At 45.1% G+C, this 23880-nt stretch overlaps 1 protein-coding gene across 8 annotated transcripts in view; it reads left to right on the top strand.

Moving 5' to 3' along the window:
• Nucleotides 1-23880, top strand: part of LOC134351471 (uncharacterized) — a 191333-nt gene that overhangs the window by 143236 nt on the left and 24217 nt on the right. For all 8 annotated transcript variants that reach the window (XM_063057653.1, XM_063057657.1, XM_063057652.1 and 5 more), the window contains 3 exons: nucleotides 6081-6151; nucleotides 9169-9279; nucleotides 15870-15967. In XM_063057653.1, coding sequence (XP_062913723.1) covers nucleotides 6081-6151; nucleotides 9169-9279; nucleotides 15870-15967 — 280 coding nt within the window. The remainder of the gene's footprint in view (nucleotides 1-6080; nucleotides 6152-9168; nucleotides 9280-15869; nucleotides 15968-23880) is intronic.

Below are 23880 nucleotides of genomic sequence, written 5' to 3'. Positions count from 1 at the left end.
TAACCAGGACTGCTGGTATGTAGCAGCCTCTCATAGAAGCATCCACCACCTGCTCCATGGCTTCACGTGACCCTGATCAGAGACGCTAAGCAGGTGCTACCTCTTGCCCAAGGGTAACCTGCAGGTTAACAGAAGGAAGGAACATCTTACCCTTCCTTTCGTGCAGACGTATCTCCACCCCTCATATGAGCCATTTCCACTCTGGGAGAAAGTCTCTGGCTGTCCACTCTGTCTATGCCTCTTATCATCTTGTACATTTTTAACAAGTCACTCTCATTCTCCTTCGTTCAAAAGAAAAAAGCCCTAGCTTGCTTAACCTGTCTTCACAAAGACATGCTCTCTGATCCAGGAAGCATCCTGGTAAACCTCCCCTGCACCCTCTCTAAAGCTACGACATTCCTCCTGTAATGAGGTGACCAGAACGGAACAGAACATCCCAAGTGTGATCTAACCAGGGTTTTATAGAGCTGCAACATTACCTGACAGCTCTTGAACTCAATCCCCTGAGTAGTAAAGGTCAGCACACCGTATGTCTTCTGGTAACTTTGAAGGATCTGTGGGTGTAGATGCCAGTATCCCAAGTCTGGCACCATACTTGTAAGTTTTGTCCGTCCTCTTTCAATCTAATCGATATCTTTCCCGTAGGGTCTTCTACTTACTCCTCTAAAGGCTGTGGATTAAAATCCTACCCTAACCCTCTGTGAATAGAAGCCTCGGGTGTAGTAAATGGTCAGCATGGCAGGGTTGGGCAGAAGGGCCTGTTTCTGTACTTTATAACTTTGTGACTCCATTGAAGGTGTAGCTTCAGATGTTATGTTACATTGAGTCTCCAGACAGACATGCCATTTCCAATATTGAGCAAACCCTGAGACTGACACCAATATGTCGTACATTGAAAAAGGCAAACCCTCCAGACTCGGATGATGAGTTTATCACCAGCATGTTGAAACGTACTGTGAAATGCGCCATTTGCATTAACACCAACACGACCTCAGGATGTGCAGTGGGGGGCAACCTGCAAGTGATGCCACAATGCCCACAGTTCTTGGCAGAGCACAACGAAACAGAACACAGCAAGTAACTAACAACAAAAGCAAGACCAAGCCCCTTTCCTCCCTAAACATCAATTTTTCTACTGTTCGGTTATTCCTCCCCCCCTCCACCCCCGTCACTTCTCTCATTCTAGTTCCCCCTTACACCTTCTCTTCTTCACACCTGCCCAACACGTCCCTCTGGTGACTCTCCTCCTTCCCTTTCTGCCATGGTCCATTATCCTCTCCTATCAGATTCTTTATCTCTTCCACGTATCGCTTCCCAGCTTCTTACTTCATTCCCCACGCACCCACCTTCTACCTCACACGTTCTCACCTATCACCTGCTAGCTTGTACAGTACTCCTACCCCTACCCCCACCTTCCTATTCTGCCTCCCCACCCCACCTTCCTTTCCAGTTCTGATGAAGGGTCTCGCCCAAAACATCGATTGTTCATTCCCCTTCATAGATGCTGCCTGGCCTGCTGAGTTCTTCCAGCATTCTGTGTGTGTTACAACTGATAATATTTGTCACGAGGGTTGATGAGAAGAAATTGAGAGTGTTAGGCCGGTCACAGTCCTTGAGCAATGAACCTCCCTTCATTTCCCACCCGACTGCCTCTTTTGTCTGGCTAATTTCCCACCGGATTCACTCAGCATTCTAACCCAGGGTTGTCGAGCATCTTGGCTTGTAATCTTATTTTAACTGAGCTTGGAACATCTGCAATAAATCCACGAGGATTTGCAAGCAAAGACAGAAAGATAAAAACTAGCCGGGTGAACAGATAAGGTTGCCGGCCTCTGGAACAAAAAAAAAAGCTTCTTATTATTGAAAGAGATGGAGTCAGTGACTCTCAATTGATTGCAAACTGTTTGATAGTCCTTTGCCAGCTGTCTCCAAACTGAGAACAGGGGGTGGCGAGGGGGAGGGGAATTAAATTTAAAACAGAGAATCAACTGAACGGGACTCAATTAAAAAAAAACACAGACCTTTTGGAAACTGTGTAGTTATCCCTTCTTTTTTAAAAGGGGTATTCTTTAAGACCTTAAGACACAGGAAAGAATTAGACCATCCTTCCCAATGAGTTCTCTCCACTATTCCATCATGGCCGATTTTTTATCCCTTTCATTCCCGCTCTCCTGCCTTCTCCCTGTAACCTTTGACGCCCTGACTAATCAAGACCCTATCAACCTCCATTTTAAATATACCCGATAACGGCCTCCACAGCCATCTGTGGCAATGAATTCCACAGATTCACCACTCTCTAGCTAAAGAGATTCCTCCTTATCTCTGATCTAAAGGAGTGTCTTTCTATCCTGAGGCTGTGCCCTCTGGTGCTAGATTCCCCCAATATAGGAGGCATACGCTCTAACCATTTAACAACTCCCGACTTTAACATGTTAGGCACCTTTCTCCCTTCCCCACTGTATTTAAAGTTTCCAGGTTTAGAGAATGCTTCAAAGCAAAGATAATTTGTTTCAATAAGAAGGTAATTCTAATTCCTTAAAACTTCTGTCCTGATGAAGAATCTCACCATGAAACACTGTTTATTCCTTTCCACAGATACTGCCTGACCTGCTGAGTTCCTCCAGCATTTTGTGTGTCAGTGTGTTGCTCTGAATATCCAGAACTGTATCTCTTTTGTGTTATGGATAACTCTAGGCACCGTGATAGAGTAGTGGTTAGTATGATCCTCCCTAGAGAATGCATGGGTTTTCTCTGGGTGCTCTGGTTTCCTCCCACGGTCCAAAGGCATACGAGATAGGTTAATTGGTAACTGTAAATTGTCCTGCACGGTTAGGCAAGGGTTAAATTGTGGTTGTCGGGAATTTCTGGGTGGAGTGGCTTGAAGGGCTGGAAGGGTCAATTCTAAATAAGTAAAAATCAATACAATAATAACTCCAGGTATCATTACAGACAGAAAGAACGTTGGTCTGATTGGGATAGGTGACGGTTAGTTAGAAGGTAATAGGTTAAGGATGAAAGCAACACACATAAAATTCTGGAGGAACTCAGCAGGTCAGGCAGCACCTACAGAAAAAATAAACAGTTGATGAGATAGAGAGAGAGGAGGAGAGACAGAGAGGGAGAGAGAGAGAGGGGGGGAGGGGAGTGGAGGAGGGGGAGAGAGAGGGGGAGAGAGAGGGGGAGAGAGAGGGGGAGGAGAGAGAGGGGAGGAGAGAGAGGGGAGGGGAGAGAGAGAGGGAGGGGGAGAGAGAGAGGGAGGGAGAGAGAGTAAATAAATTACAAAATTAAATATATTGTGCAACTAAAAGGAATAGTGAGGTAACCCTAACCCTAATGCTTGGTCCGTTCAGAAATGGAGCATTCTGAAATTTGATGGCAGAGGGGATAAAGCTGTTCCTAAAACATTGAATGTGTGTCATTGGGCTCCTGACCGTCCTCCCTGATGGTTGAAAATGAGAAGAGGGCATGTCCTGGTGATAGGGGTCCGTAATGATGGATGCCACCTTCTTGAGGCACTGCTTTGTGAAGATGTCCTCAGTGGTGAGGAGGCTAGTGCCCGTGATGGAGCTGACTGAGTCTAAAAGCTTCTGCAGCCTCTTGTGATCCTGGGCATTGGAGTCTCCATACCAGACGGTGATGCAAACAGTCTGAATGCTCTCCACCATACGTCTGGAAATCTGGAAGAGTTTTTGGTGATGCAGCAAATCTCTCAAACTCCAGATGAAGTATAGCCACTAGCGTGGTTTCTTCATGATTGCATCAATGTGTGGGGCCAGAACAGATCCTCTGAGGTATTAACATCCAGGAACTTGAAGCTCGTTACCCTTTCCACCAGTGTGGACTAATGCATGTTCTCCGGACTTCCCCTTCCTGAAGTTCAGGATAGGACTAGGGGATAAACATTGGGAGGCAATCAGTTAGAAAAGCTACAAAGTTAGGCGTTAAGATTAAGAACAAACATCGGAAACCAGCAAGATAGAAAGCTAATGCTAAGAGCTGATAAGCTGGGAGACAATATAGGATACCATAAGGATTGGAAGTGAATAGAATAGAAAAACGAAGGAATATGGAGTTACTTGAATATGTAGCCAATTATATGTTGAGCCAAAATATGGGACATAAAGGATGGGGGATCAATAAGATGGAGATCCAGGATACTGAGCCAATAGGTTAGGGTTCCAATAGGATAGGGAGCCAATAGAAGAGGGGGGCAATAGACTAGGGAGCCAATAGGTTAGGGTTCCAATAGGATAGGGAGCCAATAGAATAGGGAACCAATAGGATAGGCAGTGAAAAGGATAGTGAGCCAATAAGGTAGGGAGCCATATGATAGGGATCCAATAGGATAAGGAGCCAATAGGGTCGGGCCAATATGGTAGCTAGTAGTTTATCCGGTTGTAGCTCCATGGAAGCTTGTATGGCCTGACATAGACTGGCATTTGTTAGAGGTAAAAAGGAAAGAAAGATATAAAACAGACTTGGTAAATGCATTTAACTGTCATGTGATGGAAAAGTATAGTGATTATACTCACATTTATACGGATGGTGCGAAGGAACCTGAAACAGGAGTGACAGGGTTTGGGGTGGTAATACCAGCAAAAGAAATTGGAATCAGCAGAAGAACATCTAATAAGTTAGGGGTGTTTACAGTGGAGATGCTGGCAGTGTTGGTTGCGTTGCAATGGGTGCAGAAAGCCAGACAAGCCAAAGCATTGATATGTTCAGATTCATCCTCAGTTCTAGCAAGTTTAAGGTCTTTTCACACAAACAGTCGGCAAGATGTACTTTATGAAGTCCTTCAGTTAGTTACAAGAATTGCAAATCAGGGAGGTCAGGTAAAATTTCTATGGGTTCCAGCACATGTAGGGGTGAAGGGGAATGAGAGGGTGGATGAGTTGGCAAAGAGGGCATTAAAGAAAGAAAATGTGGAAATGCACATTAGTATCAGTAAAGCAGAGGTTAAGTGTGTAATCTGGGAAAAAGTCAACCGAATGTGGCAAGAAAGATGGGACAGGGAGGGGAAAGGGGGACATTTATATCAAATACAAAAGAGTGTTGCAGTTACTAGGGTAGGTAATGGAAACAGAAGAGAGGAAATTGTGTGGACTAGGTTAAGGCTGGGGCACTGTGCATTAAACAAAGCATTGAAAATGATAGGGAAACACCAGACAGGATTGTGTGAGGAATGTCAGGAAGAGGAGTCAGTAGAACATGTAGTTCTGAGTTGCAGCAAGTATGGGATACAGAGAGAGATGATGAGAAATAAATTAAGGGAGTTGGGGATGCAGGAATTCACATTAAAAGGGTTGCTGGGCATGGGTGAGAGAGCACAAGTCCGGGTATTTTTAGCATTTTTAAGGGGTACAAGGGTTTTTTATAGAATATGACGAATAAACAGGAATAGGATACTAGGATGGTCAAAGATGGGAGGGTGGTGTAGGTTTGTATATATGTGTGTGTGTGTGTGTGTGTATGTGTGTGTGTGCGTGCGTGTGTGTGTGTGTGTGTGTGTGTGTGCGTGCGCGCGCACGCGCGCGCATGATTGGGTGAAGGGATTTAGAATGTATGTCTAGTGCACATTCTGGAGCAGAGGGTGGCGGTAATGCACCATTAAGCTGGATGCCAACCGCCGTAAAACAAGATACAGACAGACAGCCAGGAATCTGAGGGGCCTGATTCCATGCTGTGTAACTCTATGACACTATAAAACCATTGAGTTGGATATCCATTCGATTTGGGAATTTGCCTTTCTACAGTCATCTACCTTTCCAATCTTCAACTAATTGCAGGGTTAATTATGACTGAGATTGATGACTGAATGATTAAAACAGCTAATGCTGTGTGTTCTCTCCTCCCTCTCCCTCTTCCTCGCCCCCTCTCTCTCACACCCTTCTCCCTTGCCCCCTCTCCCTCTGTCTCTTCTACTCTCCCTGTCTCTCCATCTCCATCTCCATCTCTACTTCCACCTCTGTCTTGCTCCCTCCCTATCCCTCTCTCTATGTGTCTCTGATTTCTCTTTCTTTCTCTATGTCCCCGCTCTCTTCTCAATCTCTTTCTCTTTCCCTCTCTCTTTTTCGCAGTGAACTTTCTGGAGAAGTATTGCATCTTTAATCAAGAGGACTTGGCATTGTACAAGAAGAAATTCCAGGAGGTAGGTATTAAAGCATATTTTTATGGATGGGTTTGCTCTCTTCACATGGCTGCAGACCAGTATCCTGCAAAAATATCAACAGTTAAAACTCGAGTACATTCAGGAACTCACATTTACAAAGTTCCTTCAACATCCCAGGGTGCTTTTTAGTGACATAATCAAAAGATTTGACAGCTAAGGAGATACAAGTCAAAATGACCATTAGGACATGTTACTAAATCATACAGTAGTTCCATGGTGGATGAAAGGGAATTTCACACATTGGCACCACGGTAGGGTAGCAGTTAGTGCGACCCTATTGCAGCTCAGAGTGCGGAGTTCAGAGTTCAATCCCAGCGTCTTCTGCAAGGAGTTTGTAGGTCCTCTGTATGGAATGCATGGGTTTCTTCTGGGTGCTCCAGTTTCCTTCCACAGTCCAAAGATGTACTGGTTAGTAGTTTAATTGTTCGTTGTAAATTATCCTGTGATTAGGTTAGGGTTAAAGCGGAGGGTTGATAGGCAGTTCTGTTCAAAGGGCCGAAGGGTCTATTCCATTCTGTATCCCTAAATAAATTAGAGCCTCCATAGCCAAAGACACCACACTGGGGAAAGGCTTGGTGGTTCTGGAGAGTGTACAAGGGAGATCTACCAGAATGTTGTCTGAGATGGAGTGTTTCAGTTATGACAAACAATCAGAGGGCTCACATATTTAGCCACTTGCTCGTCACCATGTGACTTAATCTGGAACATGAGGGTGGATTCTCTCCATGGAGACTGCACGTGTGTGACTTTGTTTAATGTGGTGAGACTGATGCATGGGCAGCCACCACAGAGTCCTTAACAGATCGGAATCGGGGTCCAGTGGCCTGGAATACAACACAACTAGGGACCCTTCACTGCTATTGTGATATATCATCATCCCCTGCCAGCTCCAGCATTGAGGTCTTGCTTGGATTGCTGTTTGTCCGGAACTAACCCCTAGACCTTACCACCATGGGTGACCCTAGCAGAAATAAGCTCCAGAAGGCATTGCACTTGGAATCTCAGGAGCTCACAAGCCTGTCCACCATGACAAGGTGATGATCTTGGAGAATGATCCAATACAAAATATGGACTCTCAACAACTTGTATAGTCCTTGATTAAAGCTTAAAGAGAACATACCGAGATGGGGAAATGGGAGTAACCTAAGGTCCATTTCTGGTCAACATTGATACGATAGGCAAAATGGCCTCTCTATTTGCTATAAACATCTGCAAGAAATAGTTTCAAAGAGGCAATAGGAGCATATGGCCATTTGGTCCATCGGGTCTGCTCTGCCATTCCATTATGGCTGATTAACTATCCCACTCAACATCATTCTCCTTCCTTCTCCCCATAACCTTTAATTGAGAACCTATCAACCTCCTGCTTTAAATATACTCAATGACATGGCCTCCATAGCTGTCTGTGGCAATGAATTCCACAGATTCAGCACCCAATGGCTAAAGAAATTCCTTCTCATCTTTGTGGGGTGCCATGATAGCATAGCAGTTAGTGCAACACTAGTACAGCTTGATGCATCAGAGTTCAGAGTTCAATTCTGGTGTCCTCTGTAAGCAAGTTTGTACATTCCTCCCTGTGTGTGCATGGATTTCCTCCGGGTCCTCTGGTTTCCTCCCATAGACCAAAGATGTGCCAGTTGGTAGGTTAACTGGTCTTTGTCAGTTGTCCCGTGATTAGGCGAGGGTTAAGTCATGGGCAGCTGGAAGGGCCTGTACCACACTGTATCTCTATACGAAGGGACGTCCTTCTGTGCCCTCTGATCCTAGACTCTCCCACTATGGGAAACATCCTCTCCACATCCACTCAGTCTAGGCCTTTCAGAGAGACTGGTTCAGATGAACAACAAATGTACAGCAGAGTGGAAAAAGGGTGTGGTCAGGATTTGTGGGACTCGGTTTAGGAGATGTTGGGCAGGTTAGGACTAGATTCACTGGAGAAGAGCATAGTGAGAAGTGATCTTACAGGGGTGCATAAAATCATGAGGGGCACAAAATGCTCAGTCTTTTCCCTTGGGTTGGGGTTCAAAAACTAGGGGGCACAGGTTTAAGGTGAGAAGGGAAAGATTTAAAGGGAGCAAGAGGGACAACTTCTTCAGGCAGAATGTGGTAGGCGTGTAGAATGAGTTAGAGGAGCAGGTTGAGGCATGCACACTAACAATGTTTAAAAGACACTCTGGCAGGTAAATCATAAACACAAGAGAATCTGCAGATGCTGGAATCCTAGAGCTTAAATCCTTACTGCTGGCAGTTAGGCCAGCAATGAAGGTCATACCATCATGCACAGATGTAGAAGGACTCCCCATTGCAGGTTCCGTAACAATTTTTTGACCAGTCAGGGTTGTTAGCCCTGAGCTGAACCCCCAGCCCTGAAGGGCCAGTGGATTACTTTTAGCTTGGCCTCTACACTTTGACCTGTTTGGCATGGGTGACCCAACCAAGAGCCAAAGCACAAGGCCCCGATTCCAGCCAGCGTAGCTCTGCAGGTCACTGAGGGACAAAAGCTTCCAAATCTTGGAGGGGAAATCTCGAGCAACACACATCAAATGCTGGAGGAGCTCAGCAGGTCAGGCAGCATCCATGGAGAGGAATAAATAAGAAGGATCTCAAATTGAAGGGCCGACTCTTTATTTCTCTTCATGACTGCTGCCTGAGTGGCTGAGTTCCTCCAGTGTTTCATGTTTTTACGTGGACCTGGAGGGACATGGACAAATGCGACTTGCTTTGATGGCATCTTGGTCAGCATGGACCAGTTGGGCTGAAGGGGCTGAGGGAGAGAGGAACAGCAGAAAATGTTGATAGAGATGGCCTCATCTGGTTAGTAAATAGCTATGTAGCCGCCCAGGGTGAATTCTCTGTCTTTCTCTCACTTAACTGGATGTAATTAAACTCAATGTAGCCCTTGTCTTGCATACTGTGTAGAATACCTGGGTCTGTTCTTTGTGCCTGGTTCAACCTCCTTAATGTCAGCTCTTTGTCTCTCCCCAATTGCTTTTCAGGTGGATAACAACAATGATGGCTACTTATTCTGTGCGGAGCTAGTTACAGCTTTGAAAGAAATGGCTCCATTGGGAGCACTCACCGATTCGGAGGAAATTTATATTTACAGGGTAATTGTATTAAGACAGCTGCTAAGAGGCATTCTGTTTTTGTAAGTAGACGGTCCTTCACCCCACACTCCCACTCCTTCGCTCAATACCATTATGCAGAGTCGTACTTTCCGAGACCCTACCTGGGGCTGCTTCACATTGGGGGTGAGGATTCGCTTTTGTCTTCTGCCTGCTAACAGGCAGGTGCTGTGGGTCACTGGGTCAACACACATTTAAGGAAGAATTTGTCATTCAAGCCATTTACAGCGAACAGCAACTGAACCAGAGTAAGCTCAATGATGTAATGTTACAGCGCAATCTTCACCCTTGCCACGCAGGAGGCTGCTAGACTAAGACCACATGGTATTGCAGGAAAGATACTACCATGGACAGAAGATTGGCTGGCTGGCAGGGGGCATAGAATAGGAATAAAGGGGGCCTTTTCTGGTTGGCTGCCAGTGACTAGTAGTGTTCCACAGGGCTCAGTGTTGGGGATCACTTCTTTTTGCATTATAAGAACACTGAGGCTGTCTTCAAGAAGGGTCAGAGCCGTCTCTATTTCCTGAGGAGACTGAGGTCCTTTAACATCTGCCGCACGATGCTGAGGATGTTCTACGAGTCTGTGGTGGCCAGTGCGACATGTTTGCTGTTGTGTGCTGGGGCAGCAGGCTGGGGGTAGCAGACACCAACAGAATCAACAAACTCATTCGTAAGGCCAGTGATGTTGTGGGGATGGAAATGGACTCTCTGACGGTGGTGTCTGAAAAGAGGATGTTATCTAAGTTGCATGCCATCTTGGACAATGTCTCCCATCCACTACATAATGTAGTGGGCACAGGAGTACATTCAGCCAGAGACTCATTCCACCGAGATGCAACACAGAGCGTCATAGGAAGTCATTCCTGCCTGTGGCCATCAAACTTTACAACTCCTCCCTTGGAGGGTCAGACACCCTGAGCCAATAGGCTGGTCCTGGACTTATTTCCCGGCATAATTTACATATTACTATTTAACTATTTATGGTTTTATTACTATTTAATTATTTATGGTGCAACTGTAACGAAAACCAATTTCCCCCAGGATCAATAAAGTATGACTATGACTATGACTAATGATTTGGATGATGCAATTGATGGTTTTGTGGATGATACAAAAAGAGGTGGAGGGGCAGATAGTGTTGAGGACGCAGAAAGTTTGCCCATAGATTTAGACAGATTAGGAGAATGAGCAAAGAAGTGTAGACAGAAATTAATGTAGGGAAGTGTAAGCTCATGCAGTCTGGTAGAAGCAATAAAGGCATTGACTATTTTTAAAATGAGTAATTTTTAAAATCAGACATGCAAAGCAAATGGGGATTCCTCGTGCGTGATTCTGTAAAGTTTAATTCGCAGGTTGAGTTGGTGGTAAGAAAGGTAAATGCAATGTTAGCATTCATTTCAAGAGGACTAGAATATAAAACAAAAGTTGTAATGCTGAGGCTTTATACGGCAATGGTCAGACTGCACCTGGAGTATGGTGAGCAGTTTTGTGGGGGTGTAGGAGAGGTTCACGGAAATAACCAGGAATGACAGTGTTAACGTTTATGAGGAGTGACTGATGGCTCTGGGCCTGTATTCACTGAAGTTTAGAAGAATGAAGGGAAATCTCATTGAAACCTATTGAATATTAAAAGGCCGAGATAGGGTGGATGTGGAGAAGATGTTTCCTACAGTGGGGGAGGCTAGGACCAGTATGTCCCTCTAGAACAGAGATGAGGAGGAATTTCTTTAGCCAGGGGATGATGAATCTGTGGAATTCATTACCCCAGACTACTGTGAAGGCCAAGTGATTGGATATATTTTGAAGTGGAGGCTGATAAGTTCTTGATTAGTCAGGCCGTTAAAGTTTATGGAGAGAAGGCAGGTGAATGGAGGGGGAGATGGAAATTAAATCCACTGTGATGGAGTGGTGGAGCAGACTTGATGGGACAAATGGCCTAATTCTGCTCCTGTGTCTTATGGTCTTATGGTCTATTAGTCTTGTGTTCATGACTCAGCTAGATTTGCCAATGCGTAAGGTACTTCAAAATATCCTGCTCGTGTAACTGGGAAATGATACTACTGGACGAAATTCACTCACTCATCATAAAACTGCATTTGTGTAGCACCTTTCAGGAACTCATGGCCAGTGAAGTATGCACATGATGATACATTTGACTTACATCTCTAAGATTCTATAACCTATCTAAAATCAGTGATAGCTTTTGCACCATAAAACCCTATTGAAGTGATTTAGGAAGCACGTCGGCCAGTTTCAGCAGAGCAATCTGCAGACCATGTTGTTTGTGAGTTGATTACAAGCATATCGGCCCAAAACGTTGACTGTTTATTCCTTTCCATAGATGCTACCTGACTTGCTGAGTTCATCCAGAATGTTATGTCTGTTGCGAAACGTATAAATATTCAGCAGGAAACTGTCCACCTTTAGGAATGGGGCCTCCAAGAGGACCACAACCTTGGGTTTGGAGACCTGTGTGCCTCGGTGACCTGGAGAGCATTGTTTGCTGGAGTCAGAGTTTTATTCTTTGGCTCTTGATAGGGTTACCCTTGCCAAACAGGTCAAAGGGTAGAGGCTAGACTAAGAGTGGTCCACTGGTCCTCCAGGTTTGGAGGTTCCGCTCAGGGCTAACAATCCTGACTGGTCAAACAAGACTGTTATGGAAAGAGCAATGAAGAATCCTTCTACATTTGAGGTGACGGTATTCCTGAGTCTCCACCTGGGACTTGCATGACTGACAGCAATGAAAACTGAGCTACTGACATGATAAAGGAAGCCCTGAACACCGCCAGAGATAGAGGACTTTCATTGCTGCCCTAAACGCCAGCGGCGGTTCAGACCTAATATATCCTTTGACACATATGTCATCTGAAAGGTAGGACTTTCCTCAATGCTACATTGACATTTATGTAGACCAGGCATTCACAACCTTTTTTATGCCATGGACCCCTACCATGGACCTTTCAGTTAATGCGGTTGGGTTTAACCCCAGGTTGGGGTGAAATCTTCGAGGGGGGACAGGGTTTTGCTGGATTTAAAAACTATCGTTGGTTTTAGATAGATCATGGAGATATGACACAGAAAGAAGCCCTTCAGGTGAAGTTTAATGATGTGTTCACAGGTAAGGTGAGGTACAGGCACAGGGAAAAACTTCACAACAACATCACAAGCACATAGGTACAAACATCACACAAAAGTTCACACCAACCATCAGCACTTATTTACACTAATCCCAGATTAATTCCTGCAGTTATATTAATTATGATTCTGATTCCTATTCCTATCACAAGTTCTCCTTGAGTATGGTGGTACATGCCTTCAGGCTTTTGTATCTTCTGCCTGATGCAGTGGGGAGAAGAGAGAATATCTGAGATGATTGTGCTGGCTGCTTTACTGAGGCAATGAGAAGTGTAGGCAGTCTAGAATCACAGAGTCATAGAAACATACAGCACAGAACAGGAATCTCTGTCCACTCCATCACTTTAATTTTATCTGGGTTGGTTTTAAAAATCTCTTCCAACAATCACCCCCCAGCAAACCCACCTTGGAACATTTTGGTCTCAGGCTGCATCTTCCCTATCACATGTTTGGCCTAATTTGTCTGATATACAGTTGAATTATTGACTGCTGTGTTCCGTGTTCCAAAGATTATACCATAACTTGGTCAGTCAGCCAAGCTGCAGTCGGGAAATTGAACCTGGCTTTGTTTGGCCATTATACACCACACCAACCTTGTGATTATTCCTCAACAGCACTTCACAAAAGAAACAAAAAACTTCCTATTTTCCAACAGACACACACGCACCTGAACAATTTAAAATGAACTCTATGTGCAACTTCAATAGTATTGGGAATGTGCAATGGGACGTGTAATTAGCCTTAATGGTTGCTAATTTCTTATGCAATGGTGGTTGTCCGCTGTATCCGACGATGACAGGAAACGTGCGGGAGAGTATTTAAAAGCTGGAAAAGCTGTTGTCACAGTGAGTGCCGGCAATGTCTGAACCCATGTCTGGAGGAACAGCACAGTCCCATGTAGAGACAGAAACAACAGGTTATACATAGGATTCCCAACAGGACGTTGGTGGCACAACCGAGCGACACTGTGAGAAATCATTCTCACCACAAGAACCTCACAACAAGCACTAAACAGGCGTTTGCATTAAATAATCACAGAATACAGAAAACCCGTGCCAGTCACAATTAACTTGACAAGAATAAATAGAAAGTACAAGGGCTTAACGACTCCAGTTCAGACAACAATTAGTAAATGCAGGTGCTCAAGAAACCTAGAAGCCCAACGTTCTACAGGCAAAGGCCCACAAGGCTCACGACAGGGGCAGTTCCACTTCCTTGTCCACGGAAGTCTGGGTCCAGTGGTACAAGTAACCATCACAACTGTGGTCTTACTTGGTTGCTGTGGATGACCATGACTTCTTCTGTGCCTTGTCATGCCCGTCGCTCTCCATGGAGCGTTGTAGGACCATCTTCCTCGCCACTGGATCTCACTGTAGATCTCATCTGCCCAGTTCACCAGAGCTGACTTTGCATGCTAGGACAGACATGTTCCTATCTCACCAGGATATGAGGCCTACCCTCACCTGGTTTAGCACACTTGTCAAAGCGGTGTACTGGGGAGTGGCTGCTGTCAAACACAAAAGCTACTTGGAGCCACAGGTGAGAGCTGAGTGTCTGGTGGGGACCAAAGTTGAGTGAGCTGTCCCAAATTGGATATGACAAGCCCCTTCACCAGAGGCGCTTCCCCTCCCTGAACACTCCATGCACCCAGTTTCTTATTCAGTACCTTTAGGAAAAGCCTGTTTTCCATTTGGATAGCTGCTAATTTGATAATCCCTATCACTTTTCCTGATAAAGTGTCCCTGTGACATCAGGTGGAAGGTAATCTAGGATACTTTCCGATCACCTCAACTGGGAAAGCTACGGGAACACAAGAAGTTCACCTCCTTTACTTGGTGCAGTGATGCAGCTGATCGAGCTGCCTTCTCTCAGTGACAGAGTCCTGGATTCAGGTTCTGCCTGTGTGGAGTTGGCACGTTCTCCCAGTGAGCACATGGGGATCTTCTGCTAGCCCAGTTTAAAGATTAAACGTTAGTTTATTTGCCACACGTACATCAAAACATGCAGTGAAATGCACCATTTGCGTTCAAATCAAATCAGCAAGGATAATCCTGGAGGCAGCCCACAAGTGTCACCAACTTAGCATGTCCACAGCTTATTAACTTTTACTAACCAGTACATATTTGGAATGTGGGAGGAAACCGGAGAACCTGGAGGAAACTCGTGGTTACGGGGAGAACGTACAAACTCCTTACAGACGGCGGCGGGAATTGAAGCCCAACCTTACAGATGGCACTGTAAACCATTTGTGCGAACCGCTACGCTATCGTGCTGCCCTCCATGTGCCAAAGACCTGTAGGTTAGCTGGGCATGGCAAATTGACCCTGGTGTGAATGTGGGTGGGAGAACCCAGAGAGACAATGAAAATGAAAAACAGGCATTAGTGCCAAAGAGTGTTTGATGACTGACGGAGACTTAATGGGCAGAAGGGCCTGTCTGCATGCTTAGACCATTAGATATAGGAACTTAATTGGATCATTCGGCCCATCAAGTTGCACACAGTTAATGTTTTAGGAACAGCTTCTTCCCCCCCACCATCAGAATTCTGAACAGACAATCAACCCATGAACAATACCTCACTATTTTTAGCTCCCATTTTGACTGATTATTTAATTTTATATATATATATTCTTATTGTAATGTATAGTTTTTTAAATATGTTGCATTCTACTGCTGCCACAAAACAACAAATTTCATGACGTATGCCTGTGATATTGCAGTAATATGGTGAATGGCTCCACCATTCTGTTATGGCTGATTTAGCCGGACTTTGTTGTAGAGACGGCAACCAGAAATTAATCATAAGAATTCTAAACGTACATTGTTGGCTCAGCTGAACAACCCTGTAAGACTTAACATTCTCAAAACTAGGACCCCGTGATTAGTGCTACTGGGCGTCCGCTTAAGTAATGCAAGTAACACAGTATCCCCAAGCCTATCAAGATAAACTTAACTAGTTTAAACAGAAAGCACCAGGAGACCGCATTACAAAGAGCAAGTAGCTGAGAAAAAAACACAAAGAACTCTCATTATACAACAATTAACTGATTCAGGTGCCCTTAAAAACTTTGGAGCTCAATGCTCTCCGGCTCCCCACACAAGCCCAAGGAACTAATTACAGGCTGGTCTTGCCATTGGCATCTCTTTGCAGGTTTGAACTTTTAAAATCTCCTCTAATCTTGAGGTGTTTTAGAATTGCCGTGTGCCAAGAATAACCATTCTGCTGCTGCTTCTTCCTAAGTGCACATTTTCTGAGGTCTACCTTGTTACAGACTGTAAAATGTTACAGCTCTATACAGTCCCCTTAGCCCAACTTTATACCCTACTCTAAGATCAATCTGATCCTTCCCTCCTACATTGCCCACCATTTTTCTATTATTGATGCGCCTATCTAAGAGATTCTTAAACGCTAAAATGTTTCTTGAATGTTCTCGCAGATACTGGAGAGCCTGGGTTACCGCGTCACCGATGGATTGATAGACCTCCGGCTCTTCACTGTGATGGTCAGCCTGGCGCAGAAGATCACAGCACTGGAGTAAGTGGGTGACTGGGAGAGAGCCGTGCTGGTGAACTTTAGGGAGGTGATGAGAACTCAAAGCACACTCTCGAAAAGCTGTGGCTGCCAGACCACTTCGAAGGCTAGCTCGCTCATCCATCGGGGAGTAGCTTACCTTCTACATCCCCAAAGTCACCGACTGGTGTGAGTGGATGGTTGGTAGTCAGCATGGATTCAGTGGGCCAAATATCCTTTGTATGACTCTATGACTTTATGAGGAGGTTTCAGAAAGGGCCAAGGGTTACAGATACATCCCATAGAGAAAGAACAGTAGAAAAAAAGGTCATCATAGAGTCATAAAGTCATACAGCCTCTTTATCCCAATGGATCCATGCTGATCAAGATTTCCACCTAAGCTGGTCCTCTTTCCCCTCATAGGGCCTATATCCCTCTGGACACTTCCTATCCATGTATCTGTCCAAATGCCTTTTAAATGTCGCTAATACACCTACCTGAAATACCTCCTCTGGCAGCTCATACCATACACTGAGCACTTTCTGGTAAAAATGTTGTTACCAGGTTCCTATTAAATCTCTCCCCTCTCACTTTAATTCTATGCCCTCTAGTTCTTGGTTCCCCATCCCTGGGAAATAGATATGCACTTTTACATTGTCTATGCCTCCCATGAATTTATAATATTACCCCTCATCCTTCTGAAGTCCAATAAAGTCCCAATCTGCTCAAGTTCCCTCTATAATCAGCTCCTGAAGTCCCATTGACGTCCTCATAAACTTTCTTTTCTTTCCAGCTTTATGGCATCTTGTGATGTATATATATGACTTGGATGTAAATGTAGTTGGGTGGGTTAGTAAGTTTGCTGTTGATAAAAAGATTGGTAGTGTTGTGGCTAATGCAGATGATTGGCAAGATGAATGGCAGTTGAGATGGCCAAGATGGTGCTAGTGAACAAAGCAACCAAAGGCAACGTCCAGCTGACAGTTAACAGAACTACTTCTTTTACTTCTTCTTCTTTCTAATATGATTCTATTACTAAGCTGCATGTGATTGGAACCTGTGATTTACATTTTGATGGTGTGTTCTGGGGCTGATTGAGCAATCTGGCGCTTTGCTATCTCCAAGGGAGTTGGATGAGGTTTGGAGCAGTATGTGAAAATTTACCCCTCTGATCCCCTTTCAACCTCCTCCCTCTCGCCTTTTACCAAAGCTGTCTAGTTTTAGAGAGCCTATCTATGCTTCTCATGAATTTATATATCCCAAATCAGTCTTCTGTATAGAACATATGCATCATGAGAAGAATTGTTCAAATTTGTTTAATGTCATTTCCAGTACACAAGAGTAAAGGAGAATGAAATAATTGTTACTCTGGATCTGATGCAGCACAAAAAATAACACAATAAGATAAAGAACACAATAATAAAAATAACACAATAAATAGAAATACTTAAGATAGCTTATATACATAGATTGATTGTATGTCCATAAAGTGCAGCTAGGCACAGGAGTGTCTGTGCATAAGGTGACTCTGACAGGAAATGATAAAGTAGTGGTGGTTAGGGGTGTGGAAGGGTGGGTTAGTGGGTAGAAGTGTTGATCAGCCTTACTGCTTGAGGAATGTAACTGTTTTTGAGTGTGGTGTGGATGCTGGGTACCCTCCTCCCAGACGTGGGTGGGTGGGACAAACCGTCCATAGACAGGGTGGGTGGGATCCTTTACAATAATGCTGCCTTTTTTCCAGCACCTTTGCTGAACTTGACAATGGGATTACTCTGGTGTTTGGCCGTGCAGTCATGTGTGAGTGGAGTGTATAGCAGTGGGCTCAGCACACAGCCTTGCGGGGGCGTCCGTGCTGAGGACGGCAGGGAGGAGCGGTTGTGCATCCAGAATATCTGAGGTCTGTTGGTTAGGGTGCCCAACACCCAGTTGCACAGTGGTGTATTTAGTCTGAAGAGTAGGAGTTTGTTCCTCCAGGTCTGTGGGAAATAGTGTTGAATGTCAAACTGAAATCCATAATCACACAAGTGTCCTTGTTTTCTAGGTGTGTCAGGGCCAGATGCATGGCAGGTGTTATGGCATCTGGTAAACCTATTGGTAAGTGTCCAGTGTGGCAGAAATAGAGTTTTTGATATGTGCCATTACCAGCCATCCAAAGCTCTTCATGATGACTGGTGTCAGTGCCAACAAGTGGTAGTTGCTTAATTCTGAAGGTGTAGGGTTCTTTGATACAGGGACCATGGTGGCTGATTTGATGCATGTGGGGACAGCAGCCTGGATGAGTGAACTGTTGAAAGCAGAACTGCAGGTAGATGGAAAAAGACATTTAGTACACTGACCTTCACTAGTCTCGCCTGTGAGAATAGGAATTGGAACATTATGTTTCAGTTGTACATGTTGTTAGTGAGGCTGCATTTGGAGAACTGTCTACAGTTTTGGCTATCATGTTGGTCAAGACCATGTGAAACTGGAAAGAGTGCAGAGAAGATTGACAAAGATCTTGCCATGAATACAGGAGCTGAGTTATAGACAAAGGTTGTCCAGGCTGGGCCTTCATTCCTTGAAAGGTAGGAGAACAAGGAGCAAACTTATAGATGGGTTAAAATTAGGAGGGGCAGTGATAACATAGATGGTAATAGTTTTTCCTCAGGGTAGGGGAATCCAAAAATAGAGGGCATAGGATTAGGGCGAGAGGGGAAAAATTTAAAAGGGGGCTGAGGGTCAACTTCTTCACACAGAGGGTGGTGAGTCTATGGAATGAGCTCCTAGAGGAAGTGGTTGAGGCGTACAATAGTATTATTTAAGAGGAACTTGGAGAGGTACATGGCAGGGTGGGGCTTGTGTAGATACAGGCAGAATGCAGGAAATTGGGACAGGCTGGGTTGGCACTGTGGTCAGTATAGACTGGATGGGCTGAAGGGCCTGTATTGCTCTATGACTCTAAGAACATGGATGCAGGCTCTACAGATTTGGGTAATGTGTCAATGGAAGCACCCAACTCTGAGATAGAAGGGGATGAGGACAGGTCCTTGGTGGCCAGCAAGTTCACACAAGATTCTGAAGATGCTGGAAATCAAGAGCAACATAGACAAAATGCTGGAGGATCTTGACTCATGTATCAAGCTCCCCCTTTCCATACATCTGATGAACCCAAAGTGATGACAGAGACCGATACAGTTTGGCACCAGCAGCATCATAGGAGTTCTCAGTCAGCTTTGAACTCAATGTAGGACTGTCTTAGGGACTCCAGCTCTGGATTTTTCCTCAGGGTATACCCCCAAAGCCACAAGGCAATAGACAATAGACAATAGGTGCAGGAGTAGGCCATTCAGCCCTTTCAGCCAGCACCGCCAGCACTGCCATTCACTGTGATCATGGCTGATCATCCACAATCAGTATCCAGTTTCTGCCTTTTCCCCATAACCTTTGATTCCGCTATCTTTAAGAGCTCTATCCATCTCTTTCTTGAAAGCATCCAGAGACTTGGCCTCCACAGCCTTCTGGGGCAGAGCATTCCATATATCCACCACTCTCTGGGTGAAAAAGTTTTTCCTCAACTCCGTTCTAAATGGCCTACCCCTTATTCTTAAACTGTGGCCTCTGGTTCTGCACTCACCCATCAGCGGGAACATGCTTCCTGCCTCCAGCGTGTCCAATCCCTTAATAATCTTATATGTTTCAATAAGATCCCCTCTCAGCCTTCTAAATTCCAGTGTATACAAGCCCAGTCGCTCCAATCTTTCGACATATGACAGTCCCGCCATCCCGGGAATTAACCTTGTGAACCTACGCTGCACTCCCTCAATAGCAAGAATGTCCTTCCTCAAATTTGGGAGACCAAAACTGCACACAGTACTCCAGGTGTGGTCTCACCAGGGCCCTGTACAGCTGCAGAAAGACCTCTTTGCTCTTATACTCAATTCCCCTTGTTATGAAGGCCAGCATGCCATTAGCTTTCTTCACTGCCTGCTGTACTTGCTTGCTTGCTTTCAGTGACTGATGTACAAGAACACCTAGATCTCGTTGTACTTCCCCTTTTCCTAACTTGACTCTATTTAGATAATAATCTGCCTTCCTGTTCTTACCACCAAAGTGGGTAACCTCACACAAAAGGCAACGGAGGTTTGAGATCAGAGCTTTCCTTCTCCTAGATGAGCTGCCAACCATGACTGACTAGCCCCATCTGCCCAAAGTGACTGGTTTTAAGGTGCCAGTAACCCACCTTTGCCCCTTCTCCTGTCAGTAGAAATGGTTCAACCGGGTTTAGTCTCTAAGCCAGACGGGAAGGCCATGAGCTGGACTTGGCTTTCAGTGGCTATTTGAGGCGTACGCAATTGGGAGCATTTAATAGGTGGAGGAAATTTATCCCTATAATCAAGTCAAGGGTATAACAACCTGAAGGAACCAAGGACTAGGGGGCATTGATTTAAGGTGAGCGGGAAGAGATTTCATGGGAACCTGAGAGGCAACACTTTCCACGGAAATCTCACAAAAGTCACTTGTTGAGGAAGGAGGTGCTGGAATGAGAGGTTTAGGGAGAGGATTCCAGAGTTTGGGGTGCACAGGAGATGAAGGCACAGCTGCCGATTTTGGAACAACTACAATCAAGTCCAGGCTAGAGCCAGCCATCCCTACGCAAGCTGTATGCACTGTCATCCCTGTGCTGCCTGCATTGTTTTCATTTTTAAAAAAAGCAATGCGACTGCACAGATTAGGAGGATTTAAACCCGAGGAAGAAATAATGAAAACACCTGCAGTGCAGCCAGTTCCTGAGGTCGGCTGGAAACATCTGAATACGCGGTAACATATCCACTTGCCACTTTGTTAATAGGGGCCGTGTAACATGACCCAGGGCTGGGCTCAGAGTACTGGGGCGTTGTTTGTCTCTCTGCCTGGCTCAGCCAAGGCTCTGTATCTGCAGCAGGAGGGATGACGGTTGTTGTGGAGCTGGTATCCTGTGGTAATGAGGAAGGCCACAGGAAGTGGCCCTCAGTGCTCGCAGCCCTGAACCCCTGGGGGTTGGGGGCTGGGGACACCAACAAATTGTACCATTAGGTGAGAATTGGAATTAGGTTTATTATCACTGATATATATCAGCAAATTGGTTGTTCTGCAGCAGCATTAAGGTGCAATGCATAAGATGCATTATTTATTATAATAAGCAATACAATTTTTTTAAAAATTAAATAAGTATTGTAAAAAGAGAGCAAAATGATTCATGGTTTCATTGTCCATTCAGAAATCTAACAGGGGAAGAAGCTGTTCCTCAAAAAAAAATGTCTTCAGGTACCTGTAACTCCTCTGCCTTAAATCATAGGTTAAGTGTGAAAGGTGAAATATTTAAGGGGAACTTGAGGAAGAACTCCCTCCCTCGCCATCCCCTCAGGGAGAGGTGAAAGTGTGGAACGAGCTGCCACACTCAGCTCAGATGTGGGTTCAACGTGATCAGTGAAGAGACATTTAGATATGTGCAGGGATGGGAGGGGTATGGTCCGGGTGTAAATCCATGGGATTAGGCAAAGTAATAGTTCAGCATGGACTAGATGGGCTGAAGGGCCTGTTTCTGTGCTGTACTGCTTTATGACTCTTTCAAAAAAGAGAAAATCTGCAAATACTGATAATCCAAGCAACACTCACAAAATGCTGGAGGAACTCGGCAGGCCAGGCAACATCTATGGAAAAGAGTACAGATGACATTTCGGGCTGAAATCCTTTGGCAGGACTGGAGAAAAAGTGCTGAGGAGTAGATTTAAAAGGTGGAGGGAGTGTAGAGAGAAGCACAAGGTGATGGGTGAAACCTGAAGGGAGAGGGGCTGAAGTGAAGAGCTGGGAAGTTGATTGGTGAAAGAGATACAGGGTTGGAGAAGGGGGAATCTGATAAAAGAGGACAGAAGGTCCTGGAAGAAAGAAAAGGAGGAGGAGCACCAGAGAGAGGCAATGGGCAGACAAGGAGATAAGGTGAGAGAGGGAAAGGGAATGGGGAATAGTGAAAGGGGTGGGGGCATTACTGGAAGTTTGATAAATTGATGTTCATGCCATCAGCTACTCAGACAGACTATATGGTGTTGTTCCTCCAACTTAAGTGTGGCCTCATCACAACAGTGGAGGAGGCCATGGATAGACATATCGGAATGGGAATGAGACATGGAAAAACACCTTATATTGAGTCTGGCAGCTTCCAACCTGATGGCGTGAGCATCCATTTCTTGAACTTTCAGTAATGCCCCTCAGCCTTCACCATTCCCCATCCCCTTTTCCCCCTCTCACCTCATCTCCTTTCCTGCCCATCACCTCCTGCTGGTGCTCCTTCCCCTTTTCTTTCTTCCATGGCCTTCTGTCCTCTTCTATCAGATTCCCCCTTCTCCAGCCCTGTATCTATTTCACAAATCAACTTCCCAGCTCTGTGTTTCATTCCTCTACCTCTGGGTTTCACCTATCACCTGGTATTTCTCTCTCCCCTCCTCCCAACTTTTAAACCTACTCCTCAGCTTTTTTTCTCCAGTCCTGCCGAAGGGACTTGGCCCGAAACGTCGACTGTGCTTTTCGTTAAGGTTTGGCCAGAAATGTTTGCACAGAATCATTTCCTTTCTTGTCAATTTTGATTTCTTCTTCTGGTTCAGCCTATGTCCCACTGTGGACTATGCAACAATTCTCTGCTTTAAAAGATTTGAGATTGTTTATTGCCATTCGTCAGCACATGTGTATACGAAAAGATTGTCACTTTAGATCTGATCTACATAAAGAAACTCAATAAACACAAAGAACACAATAAATATACTGTAAACACATAAGGTTAGTTTATATACATAGACTGATCATACGTACATAAAGTGATGTTAGGCACAGGAGTGTCTGTACACTTGGTAACTGACAGGAAATGATAGAGTAGTGGTGTTGGGGATGTGGAGGGGTGGGTTAGTGGGTGGAGGTGTTGATCAGCCTTACTACTTGGGGAAAGTAACTGTTTTTGAGTCTGGTGGCCCTGGAACAGATACTTTGTGAAAGTCAGTCTTTCCAACACTGTCATTTCCTTTCCAACACTTGCTTTCCTTTCCCCTGCAGCTAGTCCGAAAAGAGAATAAAGTAAATGCTTTCATCAGCACTGGTTTTTATCCAGTTCACCCTCTGTGCTGACTGTGGATGTATTAACCTCTACATTTTTTACTTCATTTTTTAACTTCATTTTTTGAAGAGTTCAGATCAAACCACACCCCTCATCCTCTGCCGAATCATCCCTTCTCTTGTCCGTCCTGGTTTCTATCAACGGTGCTTTCCGAGGGGGTGGGGGGGTGTGGGTTTGGCCAAACGGGAGCTGGTGGACACTCAGACACAAACTGGGAGCTGTTACATCCCTACTTAAGAGTCATTCTGGGAGCTCATTAATGGGGAATGCATTGCAGGGCAGTGCCTGTCAAGCCGCACATAGCAAGGAACAGCACGGTTGAACAGAATCACTTTTTGTCTCTGCTTAATTATGTTGAAACGTTTCTATTGTCAGGAAGGGAGCGTGGACGGGGCTGGAACTGTAGCAGACAGTTTTATCCGTTACTCTTCTGAACACAGACAGAGTCCTCTCTATTGTTCGAACCTCAGCCCACCTAATGCATGTAGGCAAACACAATGGCATCAAATCTGCTCACCGTCAGCTCAGAAGTGTAGTCACAAGAAAGTTAGCCGCCTCACTTAAAGGATCGACGTTGTGGAGCTGAACTTTGGCTGGTTCCTGAGGTGACCTCGAGCAGGTCAGCACTCCAATTTAAGAGACCAGAGAACAGACCCGGGCTCTTGTCTGCCTCCAGGCCTCGCTATGAACTGTTAGAGTCACACCATTCCCTGTGTCTGTTTCCCTGGCTAACGTCTATCTGGACGGCAAGACACACCATTTCCTGTTAAAAAGAAAAAAAAAGATCGCTGCTTAGGAAGTCAACCTTGGTTAGCAG

Source organism: Mobula hypostoma, chromosome 9 (assembly GCF_963921235.1).
Source record: "Mobula hypostoma chromosome 9, sMobHyp1.1, whole genome shotgun sequence".
Lineage (NCBI taxonomy): Eukaryota > Metazoa > Chordata > Chondrichthyes > Myliobatiformes > Myliobatidae > Mobula > Mobula hypostoma.
This window is presented reverse-complemented; position numbering and strand designations above follow the sequence as displayed.